General features: G+C 53.5%; 8 protein-coding genes across 8 annotated transcripts; 4 read left to right on the top strand and 4 right to left on the bottom strand.

Moving 5' to 3' along the window:
- Positions 1–427: 427 nt before the first annotated feature.
- On the bottom strand, positions 428–1,145 carry CDEST_10761 (Putative NADH:ubiquinone oxidoreductase-like, 20kDa subunit; the record flags this gene model as incomplete). The annotated part of the gene is made up of 2 exons (XM_062926917.1): positions 428–878; positions 949–1,145. The coding sequence occupies 2 exons, from the start codon at positions 1,143–1,145 to the stop codon at positions 428–430; spliced, it is 648 nt and encodes a 215-aa protein (XP_062782968.1).
- A 758-nt stretch (positions 1,146–1,903) lies between these two features.
- On the top strand, positions 1,904–3,425 carry CDEST_10760 (Putative zn(2)Cys(6) fungal-type DNA-binding domain, fungal transcription factor; the record flags this gene model as incomplete). Its single annotated transcript, XM_062926916.1, has 4 exons — positions 1,904–2,030; positions 2,103–2,219; positions 2,304–2,772; positions 2,827–3,425. The coding sequence occupies exons 2-4, from the start codon at positions 2,127–2,129 to the stop codon at positions 3,423–3,425; spliced, it is 1,161 nt and encodes a 386-aa protein (XP_062782967.1). The 5' UTR covers positions 1,904–2,030; positions 2,103–2,126.
- A 1,414-nt stretch (positions 3,426–4,839) lies between these two features.
- On the top strand, positions 4,840–5,923 carry CDEST_10759 (uncharacterized protein; the record flags this gene model as incomplete). Its single annotated transcript, XM_062926915.1, has 4 exons — positions 4,840–4,989; positions 5,041–5,537; positions 5,594–5,661; positions 5,715–5,923. 4 exons carry the CDS (start codon positions 4,840–4,842, stop codon positions 5,921–5,923), a joined length of 924 nt encoding a protein of 307 aa, XP_062782966.1.
- Positions 5,924–6,898: 975 nt separating this feature from the next.
- On the bottom strand, positions 6,899–9,150 carry CDEST_10758 (Putative proline dehydrogenase domain, proline oxidase family, FAD-linked oxidoreductase). The gene is made up of 2 exons (XM_062926914.1): positions 8,167–9,150; positions 6,899–8,108 (listed from the first exon to the last, which is right to left on the bottom strand). The coding sequence occupies exons 1-2, from the start codon at positions 8,811–8,813 to the stop codon at positions 7,289–7,291; spliced, it is 1,467 nt and encodes a 488-aa protein (XP_062782965.1). The 5' UTR covers positions 8,814–9,150; the 3' UTR covers positions 6,899–7,288.
- A 770-nt stretch (positions 9,151–9,920) lies between these two features.
- On the bottom strand, positions 9,921–11,912 carry CDEST_10757 (Putative GPI mannosyltransferase; the record flags this gene model as incomplete). Its single annotated transcript, XM_062926913.1, has 4 exons — positions 9,921–10,976; positions 11,029–11,448; positions 11,493–11,772; positions 11,845–11,912. 4 exons carry the CDS (start codon positions 11,910–11,912, stop codon positions 9,921–9,923), a joined length of 1,824 nt encoding a protein of 607 aa, XP_062782964.1.
- A 1,396-nt stretch (positions 11,913–13,308) lies between these two features.
- Positions 13,309–15,097, top strand: CDEST_10756 (Putative TMEM33/Pom33 family protein). The gene is made up of 4 exons (XM_062926912.1): positions 13,309–13,578; positions 13,654–13,669; positions 13,840–14,063; positions 14,125–15,097. Exons 1-4 carry the CDS (start codon positions 13,509–13,511, stop codon positions 14,676–14,678), a joined length of 864 nt encoding a protein of 287 aa, XP_062782963.1. The 5' UTR covers positions 13,309–13,508; the 3' UTR covers positions 14,679–15,097.
- Positions 15,098–15,374: 277 nt separating this feature from the next.
- Positions 15,375–17,688, top strand: CDEST_10755 (Putative tyrosine-specific protein phosphatase). The gene is made up of 2 exons (XM_062926911.1): positions 15,375–15,657; positions 15,713–17,688. The coding sequence occupies exons 1-2, from the start codon at positions 15,560–15,562 to the stop codon at positions 17,481–17,483; spliced, it is 1,869 nt and encodes a 622-aa protein (XP_062782962.1). The 5' UTR covers positions 15,375–15,559; the 3' UTR covers positions 17,484–17,688.
- Positions 17,689–17,844: 156 nt separating this feature from the next.
- Positions 17,845–18,917, bottom strand: CDEST_10754 (Putative ThuA-like domain, class I glutamine amidotransferase; the record flags this gene model as incomplete). The annotated part of the gene is made up of 5 exons (XM_062926910.1): positions 17,845–18,194; positions 18,262–18,328; positions 18,384–18,439; positions 18,511–18,728; positions 18,781–18,917. 5 exons carry the CDS (start codon positions 18,915–18,917, stop codon positions 17,845–17,847), a joined length of 828 nt encoding a protein of 275 aa, XP_062782961.1.
- Positions 18,918–20,720: the final 1,803 nt, after the last annotated feature.

The raw sequence follows: 20,720 nt of genomic DNA, 5'->3' as shown, positions 1-20,720 counted from the left end.
GCAACCAGTATATTCTTACGTTCCCAAACATCTAAGCTATCTAATCTTTGCTTACAATGGTCATTGTGACTCAGTGGCATGTTGCGTATCCGAAATCCTAGGCGTTTATCTCTAGCCCCCTGTGTAGCTGGTGTTACCGGTAGGTTCTAAGAACACAAGCACGATGCTGCCAGATTCTTGGTCCTTGGAACCGCAACTCCAGACAGTTCTTTCAGTACCGATTTGGAGGAAAGGTCACTGGGAAGAGAATTAGGGCGAAATCGTCGACAATTTGGAAGTATACAGGCCTGGACTTCTTCGAATTTGAATCATCTTGGCTTCTGCATAGAGGTGACGTTTTTCAGATGATTGCAGCAAGCCGCAGCAACTCTGGCCATCAAATGACTGGTCTGTTCCTCCAAGCTTGGTCAGAGACCTCGGGATCATGTTATTTGCGATACCACATTCGCGACTTCCTTCCTTGACGCATTTTCCTCTGCAACTGAAACATGCCATAGAGCAATGCCTCAGCCGTTGGCGGACAGCCAGGGACGTATATATCGACCGGAACAATCCGGTCGCAGCCACGAACCACAGAGTAGCTGTAATGATAATATCCTCCGCCGTTGGCACAGCTTCCCATACTGACGACCCATCTCGGCTCCGGCATCTGATCGTAAACCTGGCGAAAAGCGGGCGCCATCTTGTTCGTCAGCGTGCCGGCCACGATCATCACGTCGGACTGTCGGGGCGAGGCTCGAAACATGAAACCGAATCGATCTTGATCGTATCGTGGCCCGGCGATATGCATCATTTCGACAGCGCAACACGCTAGGCCAAAGGTCATCGGGTACATCGATCCTTGGCGCGCCCAGTTCGCAATTATGTCGAAAGTCGTCCTGTTTTGGCTGATATTAGACCGAGACAACACGACGGTGTCATATGCGGAGGGGGTACAGAGGTTCTTACACAACGTATTGGGCCAACGATTTGGGTTTCTCCTCAGTGGATAGTGCGACCTCTCGACGACTCTTTTGTGCCGAAACAGTCTGACTGCGAGAGGTGGGAGTAGTTGTGGTTATGCATCGTTTCGATTCGAAAAGTAGTGGCACTCTTGTCGTCAATCTCAGAGCTCTTAAATACTGGAAAGGCAGTATTCTGGACATTTTGAGAGACCAAATTGCTCTGTATTAGAAGAGGGAGTACCAGGACCAGGAGGACGGGGGGGTGACGCCTTAAAAGAGGCTCACAGTGCCACGCTCTAGCCTCGAGCACTCCGCGGCCTGGTACAGTGGTGATGAGCAGGGAAATTAATCCGGGGACTCTGCACAAGAAATGACACACAGCCATGCAAAAGGGTTCGGGCATGACTGGATGTGGGCAAGTCCAGAGCACATGCACACACACAAAGGAGTAACCTAAGCCGCCCAAGTTAGAATTCGGCCCTCTCGGTGGAGAACGCAGAATCTAATAATTCCCTTTCTCGGTGTCTTAGATGGACAAACTGGGGGCATCCATAACACACATCTTCCTACTTCTTGCACTGGTGAGGATGCCGTAGGCCCCAAGAACGAATCCATGCCAACAAGCACACAACAAACACACAACGGTTGCCCACACGTAGATACGTAGTTACAAGAGGCCGATACTATTTTCATTTGGTATCATTTGGCTCAGTAAAACCAAGAAACCAAAATCAGGTTTCAGCAAGAACGTTGGGCTCAAAATCAGTAAAATTCCATCACCGTTGTTGGCGAATGGCTGATCATCGTGTGCCCGTATTGTTCAGCCACATGCGGTTGATATGCCCCACTTCGGACTCGCTGCGAGAACGAAGTGGGGCCTGGCCCGCTTCTTTTGCTCGGATGCTGGCGTTGCGTCGACAACGAAGACAGTTCGGCCTAGACTCCCCGCCAGCTTTTCAACTCCCTTTGAGCTGCAGTTTCTCGAAGCGCTCTTTCAAATCAGGAGTAACTCTGAAAGTCTCATAACTTGCTCATCAAACCTTTGCTTGTGTCATAGGAGTAGACCCCGAGTACCTGTGGCACACTGTTAGTGTTCCGCCCATTCCGCTCGTCGAGTGCCTAACATCGTGTCATGTACACCTCCTGATTGACCGCCAGGACGAGAGCTGCAGAAATACCACCATGGAAGAACTACCCACCCTAAGACATGGGCCCAAGAGACCTCACAAGAAGGTTCGTACCGGATGTGGTCCATGCAAGAGGAGAAAAGTCAAGGTAAGTCGTCTTAGGGAGACGAATCAGACTGCGTTTCCCCGATTCACTGCCCCGGTGGCATTTAACTCGTATCTTGTCGAATAGTGTGACGAACAAAGGCCGAAATGTACACAATGCACCAGGCAAGATACTCAATGCGACATAACATCGAATTATCAAATGGAACCTCCCGCGCCAAGCCCTTCCTTTAGTGAGGTTCGAGTCGACGAGTCCATGATTTTGAACATGCTTGATCTGGAACTTATTCATCATTGGACTTCGTCAACATACGACTCGCTGACAAGCAGCCCATTGCTCCGAACCTTCTGGCTTAGAAACGCAGTAAAGGTCGGATTCCGTTGCGGCTTTGTCATGCGAACAATCCTGGCCCTCTCTGCTGTTCATCTGGGCACTCTCAATCCGGAACGGGGCGACGCGCTCCTCCAGCACGCACTTGTCCATCACAATCTGGCAGCGTTGAGGGCTCATGAGTCCATATGTCATGGTAGTGATACAGAGGACGTCGAAACGTACGAGAATCATTTTCTGTTTTCTGTTCTCATGATGTTCTTCAGTGAGTCAATACCAACTTCAATTGAATTGCGCTTTGCTTAGACATTCAACGTAGTCATCTCTCAGACCGACAATCCCCAAGACGCCTTTTTTGGCCGCACAGGACGAACGAAAAGTGACAAGTTAGACTGGATGGTCTTCTTCAGAGGCTCTCGTTACTTCGCATTGGCATCCGAGTCACTCCACTCCAGCAGCAGCCTCACGCACCCTATCATCAACCACATGATGGAGATGTACTATTACCGAGAAAAGGTCTCCAAACGCCCTCACTTTCCCATCCTTCTGGACCGGGTGAACCGTATTGGAAATGACCGCCCATCCTCGGAACGAGAAGTTTATATGCACGCAGCCCAAGAGCTCGACACAACCTTTGCAGTCCTTTCCGAGTTCGAAGAAACAAGGGACATGCTTCACGCCTTCTTCTGGATCAGCAATGTTTCCGACCACAGGGGAGATTTGATCGCCCTTCTCCAAGGGCCAACGCCGCCACAAGAGGCCCTGGCTATCTTTACATGTTTTTGCATGCTCCCACAACGTCTGTCTGCACGGTGGTGGTCAGATAGATGGGTGGAAGGTCTGAAGAATGGTAAATTTGACTTCCTCGATGAGGAGCACAGGACTTGGGTTGTTGAGCCACCGGCGTGGGACGCCTAGTTCGGGAAATTCTCAGTGGAACATCACCGGCGGACAAAGTTCAAAAAACACCCCTATAGAATAGCACCGGTGTCTGGTGCACCGACTGTTTATACCAATTTCATAACGAAACACGTAGGATAAGTTGCTTAGTCCTGAACTCGACATAAGCCTGATATTGTGAGACAGTCATGTCGACATGGCGGTCCGCAATCGATGCCGACCGGTGATGACGGCATGGCACAAAAGTTGTTAGTAATCACGAGACGTTGTCTTACTTGACAGGGCTGACAAGTACCAACAGGTCAGATGCAGTTCCGGGAAGGCCTCCGAACGCTACGGAGTGCCAAGCCGGGGCAGCAGACCGATATCTGCCCCACAATCTCGAGAGACTTCCCCCGCCGCCATTGACAATCTTCCCAGAATTGGGGTTTGCTGAAGAACTGCTAGAAGCCAAAGATGCTGCTCTTGTATTTTCTGCAACCCACAACCGAACCATCGACAAAACAATTTGACCTGCGTTGACTTCATGCCAATGATCACATGATAACGATCACCTCCCAGGAATCCTTGGCGATTAGGCTACACGTAGATCCGTGGTGTCAATGTCTTTTCCTAGAGACCAGGAAAGATCACCAGGGAAAATCATGCTCTTTGCCTCGTTCAAAATGAAGTTACCAACTAGCTTCACGCACTACGTGTTAAGCAGCGGGTCTCCAAGATGCTACCACAATTGTGCTACAAGACAGATCTTTGGCAGCCCCGCCCATAACCGCGATGACAGAAATGAAGCGAGTCAATCGACACAGCTATGCGCTGGCCACATGGTTTGGCAACCCTGCTTTTGAGCCATGCAGCAGCACCGCAACGGCCCGCGTTCTGTCAGATCATCACAACGATCGGTCGTACTCGCCCTCCCCCCTCCAACCAAAACGATTCTTATTTGTGTTTGGTTTAACAAGGGAATGGCTGCTGGGGATGATGTGCCCGACTCATCACCAGCCTCGGTCAGACATCGACGTGCAGCTTCATGGTTACTCGATCTGAAGTTCTGAAACGCCCTACGAAACCATGCGAGCACCACGCAAAACGATCTCACGCTGCAATACGAATACTGTACCCTCCTGACGGCGTGCAGCAACTGTTTGTGTGCCAGATCCTTGACATATGGCACCCGCGGAGTTTTCCTTCGGGTTCGGTCCATTTCAATGACTGCTTTTTAAACCTGTCCTTCGTTCAAGAAGTTTCCCATCTTGCCCTCGTCGCTGTGGTCCTCAGCATTCTCATCTGCCATCTATATTGAAGCGTTTATATCGGCATTTTCTACGGTCTGGTCCGGACACCAGACACTCGTGCGCGCCGGTCATCGTTGTCCAACTCTTTTCCACAAACGCACGGCTTCCGTCTTGGAAGCTCCGGTTTCCCCACAGTCGCAATGGCGATCTCCAGCATGGGCACGGCGATGATCGCCGTGGGGGCAATCTGTCTGGTTGCCAACACCCTATTCGTTGGCCTCCGCCTCTATACTCGGATGTTCATCATGAAATCCCTTCGGTTCAACGACGCTCTGCTTTTTGTTGCACTGGTGCGTAAATACATCCTTTTCTTTTCGTTCTGTCTGATCTAATGTTCACAGGGCGCGTTCGGAGCTCTCTTCGGCCTCATTGTCCTGGGGGTCCAGGGCGGCATTGGCGGGAAAATTCTTGACACCACCATTGATGGGATTTCCCTCGTCCTCAAGGTCCTCTTTTTCCTGGAAATCATCTACGTAGTACTCACATCCGCCATGAAAGGGAGTATCGCTCTCACCTTCATCCACCTATCGCGCTCGAGGCTTCTGACGTCCCTTTTTTGGGTCTCCATTGCCATGGACTTCGCCATCAGCGCTGCTTTCATCATCTATTTGCTCGTCCAATGCAAACCTATCGATTATGCCTGGAGAATGCTGGACGCAAAAGCCAAGGGGACGTGTCTTCCGCTCATAGGACAGCTATACATGGGGTATGCGTTGTCGATCGTGACGGCGGCTCTGGACATACTGTTGATGGTCTCGCCGTGGATCATGATGAGAGGCCGAGGACTGAACCCAACGCTAAAGCGGTACATCTATGGTATATTCGGGTTGGGGATTTTGTATGCTTCCGTTGCTGCCTTCCGCTCGATGCGAGTCGTGCTAACCAAGTGTCTAGCGCAACGATCGCGAACATCATTCGTCTTGTGGCACTCGTCAAACTCAAGAACTCGAATGACCAGCTTCGTAGGTGGTCCTCGCCCCTGAAATTGGCGACAAAAGCTAACGAGATCAAAAAGTGGACGCAGCGCCTGTTTTCATGTGGTCTGCCGTCGAGGTTAGCATTGGAATAGTTATTGCTGGATTGATCGAACTCGGCCCGCTTGCCGCCAAACTCGGATTGAAGGGCTTCGAGTCCTATGCCCGCCTGGACGACTTCCACATGCCGACGAAGCCTATCAGTGGACCAATCATTGAGGAGTACGAAATGGGTAGGGGCAAGATTTGAATGTCTGGATGAGACAGACAGAGGGAATGGGCTACAACAAGACACGGAACATGAGCCAGCAACGCGCGAGCCGCTGGTGAACGTTCTTCAGCAGGAAAGCGCACGGTTGTCATGTTCACTCGCAGAAGCACAGACGGAACCGATTCGGCCTCTCGCTACCTATGTTTCTACAGCGTATGCGAGAGAAGCGGCGGGTTCGCGGATAGCGGCGAGGAACTAGGCCGGCGACTGCGGGATGCTGGCAGGTCCAGATATTTCTTAGACATTTCGCCAACGGTGCCAAACTCGGCACGAGTGGTTTTAATTCGACAACATGCGTGCTGGAGACTGAAGAGTTCTTCCCTTGCGCAATCTGCGCAGAAGTGAAATTAGGACACTTGGCGTGTGGGCCTATTCTCTGAGTGTTTATTGGAACATCATGCCGTAGACCACATGTCCTCTTGCAGCAAGCTTGTCAGCATGGTCTCCATAATCTCGCGCCGGTTGAAGACTTCGATGATTTCATCTGTGAAGGGCTGTAAACCAAGACAAACCAGCCTGAGAGACAGTGTCATTGTCACTTGTGCTTTCGTGCCAGGTAGTGCCTCCCAGCCAAGCGCGATTACCTGCTCAGCTGCTCAGGAGAAGCATGCATCGAGACGTCTGCAAGAGGTCGAAATTGCCGTTTGGCCTGACACCAGAATGGCACTTGATCGCCGGCCCGCACAACATGTCTCGCATTGCGGGGATCAAGATACAAATGTTGATCGGAGCACCTCCAACCGACAAGTTCTAATTTTCGAGCTGCCGTCCGCGGGTCGCCGATTCGTCAAGGCCATATCACTACATCTGCTTCCTCTACCACAGCAAGAAAGGTAGATGGCATTTCTCGTTTTCGCTTTCATCCGATCACTAATCCCGTAAGATGACTGAAAAGGACGTTGGATGAGAAACTGTATTATTGAGTTAGCGATGCAGCTTTTCGTATTCGAGCTTGACTTCGGTCGAAACAGCGAACTAATTCAACACCGCCCTCAAGTCGAGCGCTTGTTTGTCGTCCCGAGAAAGCTACTTTGTGGCCACTTCGCCGTCACGGTATCAACATCAAGTGATAGTCTCCCATGCGTAAACCATTGAACTGACTCCAATATGCCAAACAATGTTAAGCAGACAAGGACTGTGGCACTAGCTTATGGTAAAGGGTGCTTTGATAACGAGGTTTGAACGTATACCAGGAAATGCGTACCTACAGCTCGTAATCATGTGCATCAGGTGACTGTTAGAAAAGTAAAGCACACTTCGCTATGGATACTGACAGCATGCTTATGCTTTCGGACGAAATGTTATGAATCTCGAATCTCCCGTCGCCGTTGCACCAGCCGCAATCTAGACGGAGAAGACTGAGCTTATCCGCCTCAAACACTCGCTCTTGACAGCGCGGTGCTCGTCCGTCGTCCTCAGCACCGCGTCCCGGTTCTCCACCGCCCTCCTCAGCAGATACGCCAGACACTCGCCCATCGTCCCCCACGTCGAGCACTTGTATACGCTCGGCCCTTCCAGGCCGTCTCTCGGGCTCCCGGCCCGAAGCAACGAAAAGCTGACCTCATCCGACATGCCGTGGAGCTGGCCGAAGGAGATAGGCACCGTGGGCAGGTTGCTCCTCAGGCGTTCCTGGTGGAGCTCCAGTGCGGCGAAGAGGCTCTCCTTGTTGTGGCTCGCGAGAAGCAGGTCTACCGAGGGGAAGGCTTTGGACCCGGGGTCCTGGCCGCCGAAGTCCCCAATGTGTCTCTTGACAGCGCCTTGGGAGATGGAGTTGTACGCCGCATCGGTGTCCTCCTTCGTGTCGTGGATCAACGCCCTGTTGTCGGAAAGGATGTAAGCTCCCCTTACAAGCTTGAGACCCAGAGTGAATCCATCCTTGGCCGCCTCGGAGAGGTGATTGGCGATGTTGTCAGGCGTGTGTTTGAGGTAGGCCTGGTAGGTGTTGTAAACAGCAGCGGTCCCTTCCCTGTTGAACCGACGCATGAGCTCCAGCGTGACTCTGTCGATGGTCCTCTGAAAATGGGTCGACTCTGCGTCAACGATGATCTTGATACCGCGTTGCTTGCAGGTCGTGGCTATCTCGTGCAGGGCGTCTTGCATTTGCTTCGGCGGCAGCTCATCAGCTGCAAAAGCGGAAGTGACAGCACGGCCTGCCCCGGTCAACCTGTGATCACTTGTCAGCCTCGAAAGGGGTGCCGAATCCGAACGGACGATGGACAGACTTGATGGCGAGGAAGTCCCCTTCCTCAATCTGCGCCGCGGTTTCCAGTGTGCCTCTCTTCCAATCCTCAATGTCGGCATCGAACCCGCCAACCGACGCGCCAGAGACTTTGCCGTGCTCGACGGCCGACTGCGTCAGGTGGTCAAACACAGTCTCCTTTGCGTACGTCAGGATGATACCCCGGAACCCCAGGCCCTTAAGCCGCTGCACGCACGCCCGCGTCTCGGCTGCCGTCTCCCCCGTGCAGAACTGGTCGTAAAACGTTTTGCGCAAGATGGCGTGCAGCACCGGGTTCCGGTCGACGCTGAGGATCGCCGGCCGTCCCGGCTTGGCGAGGAACGACAGGGTCTTGAGCGCCGGGATGAGGAGGAGGCGGTGGGACGAGATTGTGGTGATGAGCAACGACCTGAGCAGTGTGCCCGTCGACAAACCCGACAGAGGGGAACCTTCCACGGGCGCTCGTGATGCGGTCGGATTATGAACCAAGGGAGTGGTGTCGCTCGCCCCCGATATCGCCGCTTGTGGTGAGTTGGCGACCCCAAGTCTGGGCCTGGTTGGTTTCCCGTAGGTGCGCCTGTCTGATCTGATAACCATTGTTGAGGTACCCGACGGACGCCTGACGGCAAAAAGTCCTATGGGTGTCTTCATTCTGAGCTGTTATGATGGAAGTGTGCGCTTTGGTAAATGGTAAAAGTAATGCTATGATTCTAGCTTGAGATATTCTCATGAGTATGGCAACGAAGGGGACGTGGTTGGAGCTTGTTCTAATTGTACCGACGGCAATCACTGGCCGCTTCGGAGCCGGGGCCGCACCCGTCTCGATCTCCCACCACCTTTGTGTAGATAGCACACAGCCGATGGGCGGAAGTAGATCCATGGAGACCCAGGTGCACAGCTGCTCACGCTTCTGTCTGGGGAGACCCATGGCGACGGAGATGATTCGCGGACGCTTCTCAGAACTCTATGCTTCTCTATCATGGGACGGCTTTGCGGCATCGCTGCCAACTGGCTGCTGCGAGTTGATACGAGGTGACTATGAGGCGGGCGCAGATAAGATGCCCAGAATGCTCGTGAGGGGAAACGCACGTGGCTCAACTCCTCTCTTGCCGTTTCCCCATTCGGGAGGTCAAGTAAAGGACCGGACAGGACTCCGTATCGGACCCACTTACCGGGCACCCCTCCGATACGCCCCCGCCATTGCCCACGGTCCATTCAGCAACGACACACTATCTTGGCATGGATTACACTACGATGCTGCAGAATCTGATAGTCACAAGTAATAGCAGTAGCTCACAAGAAGACTGGGTCTGAACTACGGAACTTTGTTCTGAACATTGTTATTCTATATGCTGTGTGCTACTGAGACCATTGTCCTGGCCCATCTTAGGTTTGGTGTCCATGAAAGCTATCTGAACAGAGGGAATAAAGCCTGAGTGAGCACTGTATCTAAAGTTGCATCGATTATCGCCCAGAATACATCGTGTCCTTTGGCATGTCCTTGACGTTCGGTAGATGGACTCGCTGTTTACCTCGAACTCGGCTGCTTTTGATAGAAGCTCCGTTTCCCTAATCGGATTGAGGGATGCTTGTGAATGATGCCTTTCAAGTCATCAACATAGATGTCCGAGGTTGACGAGCACTTGTTGCATTGGTAGTAAAACCTCTATCAGTCTATTGACTGTCGTGCAATGAATGCATCGTAGACAATCAATTGTTGCAGCTGCGGGAGAGCATTACTGCAGTCACTTGGTTGGCCTACTTCTTGCGCTTCAGGAGGCAGTGACGTCCCCATTTCCTCTGGAACTTCTCCGGGATGAAGGGCAAATCGGGCACCCATAAAGCCCTGGCCAAGAAGTGCGTCTTTTCCGCATCCATGAAGGGGACACATTTGACGACTTCCCAGTGCTCCTTGTCTGCGACGTAGTCCGGCTCATTCGGGGGAAGGGCATCATTCCGCTCTGGGTACTGTGTGTCTACCAGGAACCCGCAGGCTCGCTGGTCGACGTACTTGCCCATATCTTCCTCGTTTCTGTCGTTGAGTCCGTTGGTAGGAAGCCATGTACCGCTCCAGAAACCAAAACCTGTCCTGGCCTCGGAGAATTCTCCCGGAAGCAGCCCGCGGAACTCGGAGCGGACAAACTTGGCGTGCATATCTCGGGGCAGGAAGTAGGATGACGGGAAGCGGTACCATTCTTTGCCGAAACACACAGTGTCGCCACGTACACCGAGACCCTGCTGTCCACTGACACCAGCTCCCAGTGGTTTGTACAGTGTCAGTGGGGCGGAATAGGCAGACCAAATGCCGTAAACGCGAGACAAGCTGATGTCAAAAGACAAAAGAAGTACAAGAGTGACCAAAGACAGCTTGAGCTTGGCGGGGATCTTGCCAATGAGAGTCTTTGGATCAGAGTTGCCGAACGCGGTGAGAAGAATGTGCAGAGACATGGCCGCGTTCAGTGCCAGAAAAGGGTAGGCCGGGTACATGAAGCGCTCTTCTTTGTGCGGCTGCAGAGTGAAGATGCCGAGCCAGAGATAGAAGGGCGAGATGAAGACCAGTGCGCGAAGGCCGGTTTGAAAACCATGACCGGAAGGAGAGACAATCTTTTGCAGGAGGAACAGGGGCAGAGACAACAGAGCCAGCACGAACCAGATGTTGAAGTTCAGGGCCAGGTTGCGGAAGTAGAAGGACCAAGGCTCGGTGCCGTAGAGTTCAGGGCCGCCAGTCTCCGAGAAGATGTTGTACTTGACGATATTCCAGGCTGCGACCTCGATCTTTTTGTAGAAAAAGGTGTTTATGCAGCCGTCGAAGAACTGGACCGAGTCAGAGAAGGTCCGGGAGGAAAGAGATTGTCAAATCACTCACGAGAACAATAAGCCCAGCAGTGACACCCCTGGCGACACGGAGGATGGCCTCGATAAAGCGGTCTTTGTCGCTCAGAACGGCAAACAAAGCCTCCTCGACGAGGAAAGGCGCAGAGAGGGCGACTGCGAAGGGCCATCCCACAACACCTCCCACGGCAAACCAGAAGATGCCATGGGCGGTCTTGAGGCCACCGCGCCAGTTCATGAAGGACGCGGCGCCGAGCATGCCCATGTACATGGCGAAGCTGGAGGGCAGGAAGGCGGTGCTTGCATGGAAATTGCCGGGGCTGAAGACGGTGGCCATGATGAAAAAGAGGCCGATGCGCGCATTGAGAGTAAGGCTGACAACGCGGAAAAGAAGAGTCTGGCACAAAGCGCAACCGAAGGCAAGGACATAGCGAATGAAGTAGAACTCGCCGACCTAGTCAGTCAATTGTCAGCTTTGGCGGTTCAAGCAAAGAGCACTCGGGTGGCCGGGTCACTTGCCTTGGTGGACTGTGGCATCAAGCGGCGGATATTTCCAACAATGGCATGCAGTCCAATGTAGAGCCAGCTGCGGATCGCGTAGGTGGGGGAGTATTCCCAAGTCTGAAGGCCATAGCCATGGGACAAATAATGAGTCGGCTCATAGTAGTTGAATGTTTCATCGCAGTCTTGAATCGGAGCGAAGAGGGCGGAGACGATGTTGGCCGTCAGGAAGCAGTAGAAAGCCGTGATGGGCTGTATCGCGAAAGCGCTGGGGGGCCTGTTGAGAGACGCTGTTAGTGGAGGGGTTTCGAGAAGGCAAGCAGGTCGAGGGATCGATCGTAGAGCTCACTTCTTTCGTGCATGGCCAGCTTCGGGATGAACAAACTCCCTTTCAGGAGGGGCTGCTTTTGGAGGCATCGTGGCTGATTGTCGTGGTGGGTGGTGCGCGAAACAACACGGACCGTCAAGACAACTGACTGAGGTGGTGAAGCCACGGAGACAGAGCTGCAACACTCCTCAACATTTCGAAAAGCTCGGGAGCTTGTGACGCCACAGCTTCCTCAATTGAGCAGGGGTACTTACAGTGTTATGTGTTTCTTGCAAACTGTATGGATGCAGGGGTCTGGCATTCATATGACAGTGCGACCGACTCAGTGACAGCGGAGAATTTCTATTGGCCGAAGCTTGATGGATTGAACGGAGTGGGTTCAGTGACCGGAAACCAGCTGAAGCACGGACCAGGCGAGGTGATGATGACATTGCCGAGTGACGAAAAAGAAACAGGCCAAAGATTGTGGCTTGACACCAGTAGGCAAGTCCGGAGCTAGCGTCACTGGTGATGAAAGAGTGAGATACTGAGAGTTCCTGCAGATATCCGTCGCTTGACCAAGGAAGATAACGCAAATTGTAGAGCTGCTGCACTGCATCAAATCAGATAGCACCCCTTGGGGAGCCAGCATGCTGCCACTGCTAGTGTAATGCTTCCTGGCCCAAATATACACAAACTCACAGACAGGGCCACTTGGAGCCTTTTACATCGTGAGCCTGAGCTCTGGAGAGACATTCCCAGGAGGCTGTGGCATGCACATGCTTTTTCCTACTAGGTGCCTGATGTAGTGAGTGAAATGGCCTGGTGCTGGCTGATAGCTGTATCTGTACCTGAGCACGGATTTTGTCCCGTCGTCTCATCTTCACCACTGACCTGAAGGTTGGGTCGGGCACAGATGTTTGTCCCTGAAAGATCGGAAAGGGGGTCGGTTCGCTTGACGATAGGGTAATGATCGTATCATGGTGATTTGATTATACTAAACTTTGAGCTCCCTCATGACCCTGGGCTTTTCGCCGGAAAATGACATGTGAGTCGCGTTGATCATGAGCGTGTGACGTTTGGATGAGCTCTCCCCCTGTCTCTGTCAATCATCAAATTCTTCTGGAGAAAATCCCAATCGGACTCCCCTCGTCCATGGCAGAGTTGCAGATCTGCCGCTGCTGACCATGGACCCTGGACAGTTATTCATGTCACTGCTGGCGCCCCTAGGAACAGGGAACCAGCCCGACGACAAAAATAAAATACACTAACTAACTGCAATGGGTAAACAAAAAGGATGGCCGATGGGAGGGGGACTCGGGAAGGGGGAACCCAGGAAGGCACCGACCACCAGCCACCGATTCCCAACCCAAGGGAAGCGCGCAGAAGGAAGCAGTGACGCACAGATGCACAGACCACCCCTTTCCCGGTCCAGGGCTCCATTCTCCAGTCTCCCTCTCCACCACTGACCAGCACCAGCACCACCCCCCCTCCGTCCTCTGCACACTGGGCACTGGTCCAGCCACTCTCCACCGCATCACTTCAACTTCTTGCGCATTCTGGCCAGCTTTCCCCAAAGTCAACCCGGCATCTCCAAGAATTCCTCACACGACACAAAATCCCCTCGACTTTTGCTTCGCCGTTCGACTCTTGCATCCAGTATTTGTCATCTATCGCGTCTTCGAGAGCCTCAGCACGTTTTCATTATGGCTCCCCCTCCGCCCGCCAATGTCCCTCTGACCCAGAGGCTCCTGCTTCTCGCCCAGACCCTGCAATGTACGTCGAGTCCTAACTCTCGCCTGCGTGTGTTCTCTCCATGCGACATCCACTGACTGCCTCATCTCTTGATAGTTGCTTGGTTTGCCGGGTATGTACACATAATCTGCCTCTCCTGAGCCTCGTTCGACCACTTGCTCTCCTGTCCCTTTACAACCCGACGAATCGAGATGCACGGGGTTGGAGAAGCCCGAAGGCCTCACATTTTCGGCCATGAGAACTCTCTTTCGATTGGATGGTGGCTAACGCTGTGTGCTGTAGACATTTGTCCCTGATCTTTTCCGTCATCAGATATGGCCTTTCCTATTTCACCTTCAACTACTACAGCCGAGTCGCCCGCTTTAGCTATCGTCTCACTTTCCTCTCTGCCGCCCTGACGTACGGCATCGTCGTCTACAAGACGCTCAGGGCCCGCAGCAAGGCCGGGGCAAAGGCGCCCACCAGCCCTCTGGCTCTGGCTGCTGATGAGAACGTTCAGTACCTGGGTGGGTTACTCTCACGTCTTTTGAGGATTGTCGCAATTAGTAACTAACCCCGTTCATTCAGTCATGTCCCTCGTCTGGCTTCTGTCTCCGCAGTACCCCCTGGCGATGCTCCCTTACGCCATTTACTCGGTCTTCCACGTCGCGACCTACACACGCGCCAACGTGATCCCTACCATCACCCCTCCCAAGCCCATCGAGCCTGCTACTGGTGCCTCTCCCAGCGGCAAGCCCCAGTACGCGCACAACCCGATCGCCGACAGAATTGGCGCTTTCGTCAAGGAGTACTACGACGCCTCCATGTCTGTGGTGTCCTCGCTCGAGATCTCTCTTTGGGTTCGCCTTTTGGTCTCCGCCATCACCTTCCAGCGCCGCTCCTGGATCCTGATTGCCATCTACACAGCATTCCTTCGTGCGCGCTTCTCCCAGAGCACCCACGTTCAAAACTCGCTTGCTGTCTTTGAGTCCCGCGTTGACTCGGCCGTCGGCAACCAGGGAACCCCTCCCGCTGCTCGCCAGGCCTGGGAGACGGTCAAGGGAGGCGCGCGCCAGTTCTACGCCTACACCGACCCCAACCGGTACATTGGTGGTGCTTCTGTCCCCAAGAAGACGTCGTAAAGCTCCATCGCACTGCAGACGGCGCCCCGGGGTCGTTCAGATCTCTGGGTGCGCAATAAAAGTCTCGGCTGTGCGATGCCGCACGTAACTTGACTCCGCCGATGCGACGGGTCAGGCTGGCATCTCCAGCCACGACAAGGATATCTTTGGGCCGGAGATGCCTACACGGAATGGTTTATGACGAGAATACACGGTCGTAACGAAAAAGCAATGAGAGGGAGAAGTGGTTCATGGCCGGCCAAAGTTCACACGGCCTTTGCGCAATTCATTCAGGTTATTGGAGTGTAGGCGAGTTTGGGATCTGGGCACCCCCAGGTTGCTCTCTGCATCACACGATGATTTCAGGTTTCCCGTTTTACTATGGCTCCGGCCCCTGTTAGTTTTGTTTGAGCAGTAAATCCAAATTCGCATGACTACACAACCGCATAGTGATATTGGCACACATTGACTACTACATACTTGAGGTACCTTAGGTTCGGTAGTACCAGAGCGAGCAGCACACGAGGCGTGAGCACATGCTGCCAAGGAAGCTAGAAAGGCACAGTGGTACTAGCCACACCCGCAAGTGGCGTAGCTCGGCTGTTCCCCCCCCCCCCCCCCCCCCCCCCCGGGGTCAGGTTCACCGTTCGCCCACCCCACTAGGAATGACGTCGCCCCTCCCCTGTCTGTCGGCAAACATCAAGGCTCGCTGCTGCACGCGATCAAGGCGCAGCAGCTACGACACGATGAACCGTCATGAGGGAGGGCGCCACGACTAGAGTTCTCCGGCATCCACCCATTTATATCAGTGCACTGCAACAACGATCCCTTCTTCGCTTGGCGCGCGTCCCTGTACTGAACCTTGCTCCGCTGTCACGTCGCAGTTCCAAAACATTTGCACCATGGCCTCCATATTGCGACAGATTGTCGCCGGGCCACGAGCACGACACGCCGAGTCGGATCTAGACCTTTGCTATGTTACTTCCAACATTATCGCAACGTACGTTGCTTTCCCAGAAACTCGAGTCTCGATTCTTGAACTGATCTCCACGCAGCTCCGGTCCGTCTGGCACCTACCCCCAACGAGCCTACCGAAACCCCCTCGACCGGTTAGTGACCTTCCTCGACTCGAAGCACAAGGATAACTGGGCGATTTGGGAGTTCCGCGCCGAAGGAACTGGATACCCGGATGACGAGGTCTACGGTCGCGTACGGCATTACCCATGGCCCGACCACCACCCACCGCCGTTCCGTTTGATTCCCATGATCATGGCCAGTATGCGGAACTGGCTACACGGGGGCAACCTCGAAAAGGGCGACGTCGCTATAGGCGCTGTAGACAAGACGGCCGAGGCCAAAACGGAGAGAGTCGTGGTTGTCCACTGCAAGGCCGGCAAGGGCAGAAGCGGCACCGTGTCATGCAGCTACCTCATCTCCGAGTGTGGGTGGAAGCCCGAAGAGGCTCTCACGAGATTCACCGAACGGAGGATGCGACCCAAGTTCGGTGCCGGCGTCTCCATCCCCAGCCAGCTGCGGACCATTACCTATGTCGACAGGTGGACGAAGGGCGGGAAGAAGTACATCGACCGGGCCATCGAGATTGTTGAGATACACGTGTGGGGTCTCCGGAGCGGCGTCAAGTTCGACGTCGAAGGCTTTACAGAAGAAGGAAAGAAGATCGAGGTCTTCCACACTTTCAAGAAGAGCGAGAGGATCGTTGTCCAAGGCGATGCGCCGAGCGGAGGAGGCGTTGGCCGCATGATGACTGACATGGCGACCGTTGGTGTTAAGCCTACCGAGAAAGCTCCCAAGGCGGCCCCGCTTTCTGAGCCTACCAACACGAACAATGTCCGAAAACCCAGCTCTGAGGTGAAGGCCGCCGAGGATGAGACTGCTAAAAACGATGGTTCCACATCGTCAAGCGAGACAATGAAACTTCGTAACGCAAAGACAACTTCCCTCATCCGAGACCCTGGGTTGGACCATGGTGCGAACCAGACGAGAAGCGAAACTGAAGCTCCAACGACAACTCACTCCAGCACGCAGTCTGCCGGGAAACCCAGCGAGGGTGAGGACAGCGAACCAGGCGGCATGGCTGTCATTCTCAAGCCGAGGGAGACAATTCGAATTCCCAATAGCGACGTTAACATTTCCGTGGAGCGCCGGAACCGCACTTCCTCATCAATGGGCCTCACAATGGTGACCGCTGTCGCCCACGTCTGGTTCAACGTCTTCTTCGAGGGCAACGGTCCGGAGCAAGACGGCAAAGCCGACGCCAGCGGCGTTTTCGAGATCGACTGGGAGGCCATGGATGGCATCAAGGGCTCCAGTAGGAAAGGGTCTCGCGCTTTCGACAAGATCGCTGTGGTGTGGCGTGTCGCCGACTCCCAAAGAGCCGAGGACGGCGGCGACCAGGTCGCGCCGACGGATGGTGAGATTATTACGGAACCCTCGACCAACTCGCCTGTACCGCAGATGAGGCCCGCCGACTGGAAGGGCAACAACAAGGAGGACCCGATCGCTGAGAAACATCTAGGACTGAGGACCGAGAACCCCGAGAGCGCGGATGTGAGCCGGGCGAGCAGCGTCAAGGACGCAGACATCAAGGACGGAAACGATACGGATTCCCTCGAGGGTGTCAAGACAAGCGGTCCTTTTGGCGAGGAGAAATTGGACGCTGGTGATGTCGACGTCAAGAAAATCGAGAGGGAGGTGGGTGAGGCTACTAGTAGCCTGAACAGACAGGACCCTGGCCCAGAATTGCTGAGCTCTCCTGATACCGCGAGCGGGACGACAGCGCAGGGAACCGCGGAAGTGAAGAAGTGAGGATAGACCCTTGGCGCGGCTGTATAGTGATTTCCATGCGGATATGCTTAGGTGCTGTTGATACCACGAGGAGGCAAGGGTACTTCTATTTACATCATGCTTGTTTACTATACTAAAGGCAAGGATATTGTGATCCCTGTTGCCGGGCAGAGCAAGTCATACGAGTGATCTCAAACTTGACCACGTCGTGAACTTTGCCCTCATTGGAACGTTGTCTAGGGTGAAAACCTCTACCTTGCATTACGAATCTGCTCGTACATTTTCCACTCTCTAGTATGCCTACCAACTTCTCATCATCACCCAGAAGCAAAGCACGGCGGGCTTGTCTCTTTTCCAGCTGCTTGTGACATTCATGGTCACGTTAAACACCTGTCACCCACTCCAACCCTCCGGTGACATGCTTTATGAAGTATTCTTCGTAGTAAGACTCATTAGTGTGCCCCATGCCCGTGTAGAACGCCCTGGCCACGTCCTTGTAGATGGAGTACCACGAGATCGGATGCAGTGGGGCCATGTGCTCGGGCTCCGGAGGGGTGAGCTCATCGATGTAGGTCTCCTCGAGCGAGGCCAGGACCGTGTAGTACGGGTCATGGACGGGGTTGGTCTTGTACGCATACCACTCGTCGGTGCGGCTGTGGCTCTCGGGGAGGTCGGCCGTGGACGGGTGGTCACGATTCTGGATCGTGATGATGTCGGGTCGAATGTTTCCTCCTACGACGACCAGTCTCAGAGACATTGTTCAGTGTGTTGAGAGGGGTCTTCAGGAGGTTTATCTCACCAGGGGGATATCTCGCAAGCTGAGCATCGCTGCAAACGGTGTCGTCCACGCATGGATGGGAGCGGAACTAGAGTTGAGTCATCAGAACCAGGAAAAATCAGTGTCCATGCTTCGTTACCTACCTGGCCACCAACGAGTGTGTTGTACCATGAGGGCATGTTGTCCCCGAAGTCGCCAGCTGGTTATGGGGGAAATGGTGTCAGGTCGCAAGTAAACAATAGGTCCAGCGTCATAGCGGAACTGACTTACCCGCATGAATACCAAGCCAAGAACCTCCTTCGAGTAGGAAAGCATCCAGGGCGTCCGCTTCGTCGGCGGAGAGAAAGTTGCCAGTCGTCGAGAGGAAGACTAGGGTCGTGTAGTCACTCAGGCTCCCGTTGGTGAAGATTGTGGAATCTTCCGTGGCCGCGACCGGCCACCCCTTTTCGTCGGCAATGGAACTGAGGAGACGGATGCCATGAGGGATGCTGAGAAAGCACGCAGTGTCAATAATATTACTTCAGCAAGAATTCTGGCGACGTGGAGTAGTGGACTTGCCTCGTATGACGGTATCCTTCTGTTTTGGAAAAGATCAGGAGGCTAGGCGTAGAAGCCGAAGCGGCTAGGGTTACTTGGCTGGCAGCGATGGCCACAGCGACAAGTGTGGTGCGGAACATTATTACAATCCGGGATGAATTCAAGGACCTCGGAGACGTATGAAATCAAGAACTGACAAGTCAAGTTCAGCTGGCCAGAAGAAGCCGGAGACCTACGTATAAATATTCTGAAGCATCTCTCGATAAACCATCTTCATCCTGCAGCCGTACCCATGATACTAGAAGACCTTTAGCCAAGTCTCTAAACCACAGCCGCGATTCAGCCGCCAAGGCCCAGAAAAAGGAATCCCTCCGATGGGTTTTCAACCCGCATTTGATTGTCGTCCTGGCTCATATGAGATCACAACGTTTCACATAAATCTGTAGAGGACCAGTATGGCAGTTGTAACAGTTCGGCAAACAAGTAGAGCAGAAAGGGGAAGGTAGCAAGATCGTTGATAGTGTTCGATAATCCGGTTCTTGGTGGTTGCCGGGTGGCATGGTTCATGGTTGTCCTCGGTTTCGGGTTCCTTCAACTTTGCCCGTTCTAATCCCGATGCTTGTGGCCAAGCAAGCGCGGCGATAGAACCTTGTCGCGAGGCCATACGTGTCATATACCTGGCTCCGAGAAGTGCGTTGTTTCTCCTAAGTCTATCTTGTAGGCCAAGGCTGCAGGGATCTATGTATGCCCTTATCCAGGCCCATAGGAACTGTGGTGCCGATAGCTCCGAGGCTGAGATCCGGATGCAGGGTGTCGGACGTCTCTTTCCTGTGGCAAACCTCTTCGGGATGACCGCGCATATGCCGATAAGCTCCGTAAGGCTACACCGATATTGGACATCGATCACCGAGCCGGGAATCTTCCGAACGGGAGAATCCAAATCAGAAGATCGAAACGTGGAGACGCCGAAGGATAAATGGATGGACCTGCGGCCCCGCCCCGGCCCCACTTGCCCAAAGCGTGCCGATCCGTCAAACTATCGGAGTTAGACTCTGCCGCAACCTGTAGAGATGATGATAAGAATGCAACCTCTGACGCGAGAAACTAATCGCTTGGCGTATGGATCTGGCAGCTGGACAGTACCATGGACGAAGGCCTAACATAGACCCTGTCAATTGACCTCTTTTCAAGATGCCAAGTATTGCGTCGATGTCGAGACGGAGTTGTTTAGCTGTGTGAGGGGCCGTTGGCACAGGACCAGCTGCAAAGATGCAATCGGCTCGTGGACACTTGCGCTATGAGGTCTGAATGGGATCGTTTCCAAGTAACTGAAACCCAGATTGTCTATGATGTAGTAGGGGAAACTCGTCAAAGGCCAGACCAACAGATATTTTGTCGGTTCCACAACTCCGAGGCTGTGGGCAGGCAGTAAATACTCGCTACTGTGCGTGGTATGTATGAAGTTGCAGCGAACCAAGTCGCGACGCAAGAGTACTATGGTAAGGAGTAGGTTTTACCCCTGCGTCAATTATCCCGCAGGATCCCAGCTAACTAACCCTGCCCTTATCAGACGGATTGGCGAAGCAAAACGAGTACGTGGATAGATACTGCAGGTGCTCCAAGTACGATGTATGGCTGCACCTATACAGTTCCTACCTGGTAAGTATGAAACTTCTTGCCTCCTACCACACTATGTGCCCCGGCTATTTACCACGAGGTTTCAGGTCTTCGTGTTGGCGCGGTTGTTTTCCCGATTGGTCTTAAAAAGTAGGATTGCTGCTTCTAGAACCTACCGGAGGCGCCCTATCCTTGTTGGAGTTTTTTCTAAAAAAGAAAAGTTTAGGAAACATTATCACAAAGCTTGACATAACTAAACGAGATAAGATTAACATTGGAAGAAACTAAGACTGACTGTCCATACCAGGAAATACTGAGGGAGCCTC

Source organism: Colletotrichum destructivum, chromosome 7, assembly GCF_034447905.1.
Source record: "Colletotrichum destructivum chromosome 7, complete sequence".
NCBI lineage: Eukaryota > Fungi > Ascomycota > Sordariomycetes > Glomerellales > Glomerellaceae > Colletotrichum > Colletotrichum destructivum.
The sequence above is the reverse complement of the archived record's forward strand: the minus strand, read 5'-3'. Positions and strand labels throughout refer to the sequence as shown.

Excerpts from the sequence above, each read along its gene's own strand:
- CDEST_10758 (XM_062926914.1), bottom strand. The coding sequence starts at position 8,813 with ATGAAGACACCCATAGGACTTTTTGCCGTCAGGCGTCCGTCGGGTACC. Across the intron at positions 8,109-8,166 it reads GGGGACTTCCTCGCCATCAA|GTTGACCGGGGCAGGCCGTG; the intron begins GTCTGTCCATCG and ends AAGTGATCACAG.
- CDEST_10756 (XM_062926912.1), top strand. The coding sequence starts at position 13,509 with ATGGCTCCCCCTCCGCCCGCCAATGTCCCTCTGACCCAGAGGCTCCTG. Across the intron at positions 14,064-14,124 it reads TGAGAACGTTCAGTACCTGG|TCATGTCCCTCGTCTGGCTT; the intron begins GTGGGTTACTCT and ends CCGTTCATTCAG.
- CDEST_10755 (XM_062926911.1), top strand. The coding sequence starts at position 15,560 with ATGGCCTCCATATTGCGACAGATTGTCGCCGGGCCACGAGCACGACAC. Across the intron at positions 15,658-15,712 it reads ACTTCCAACATTATCGCAAC|CTCCGGTCCGTCTGGCACCT; the intron begins GTACGTTGCTTT and ends ATCTCCACGCAG.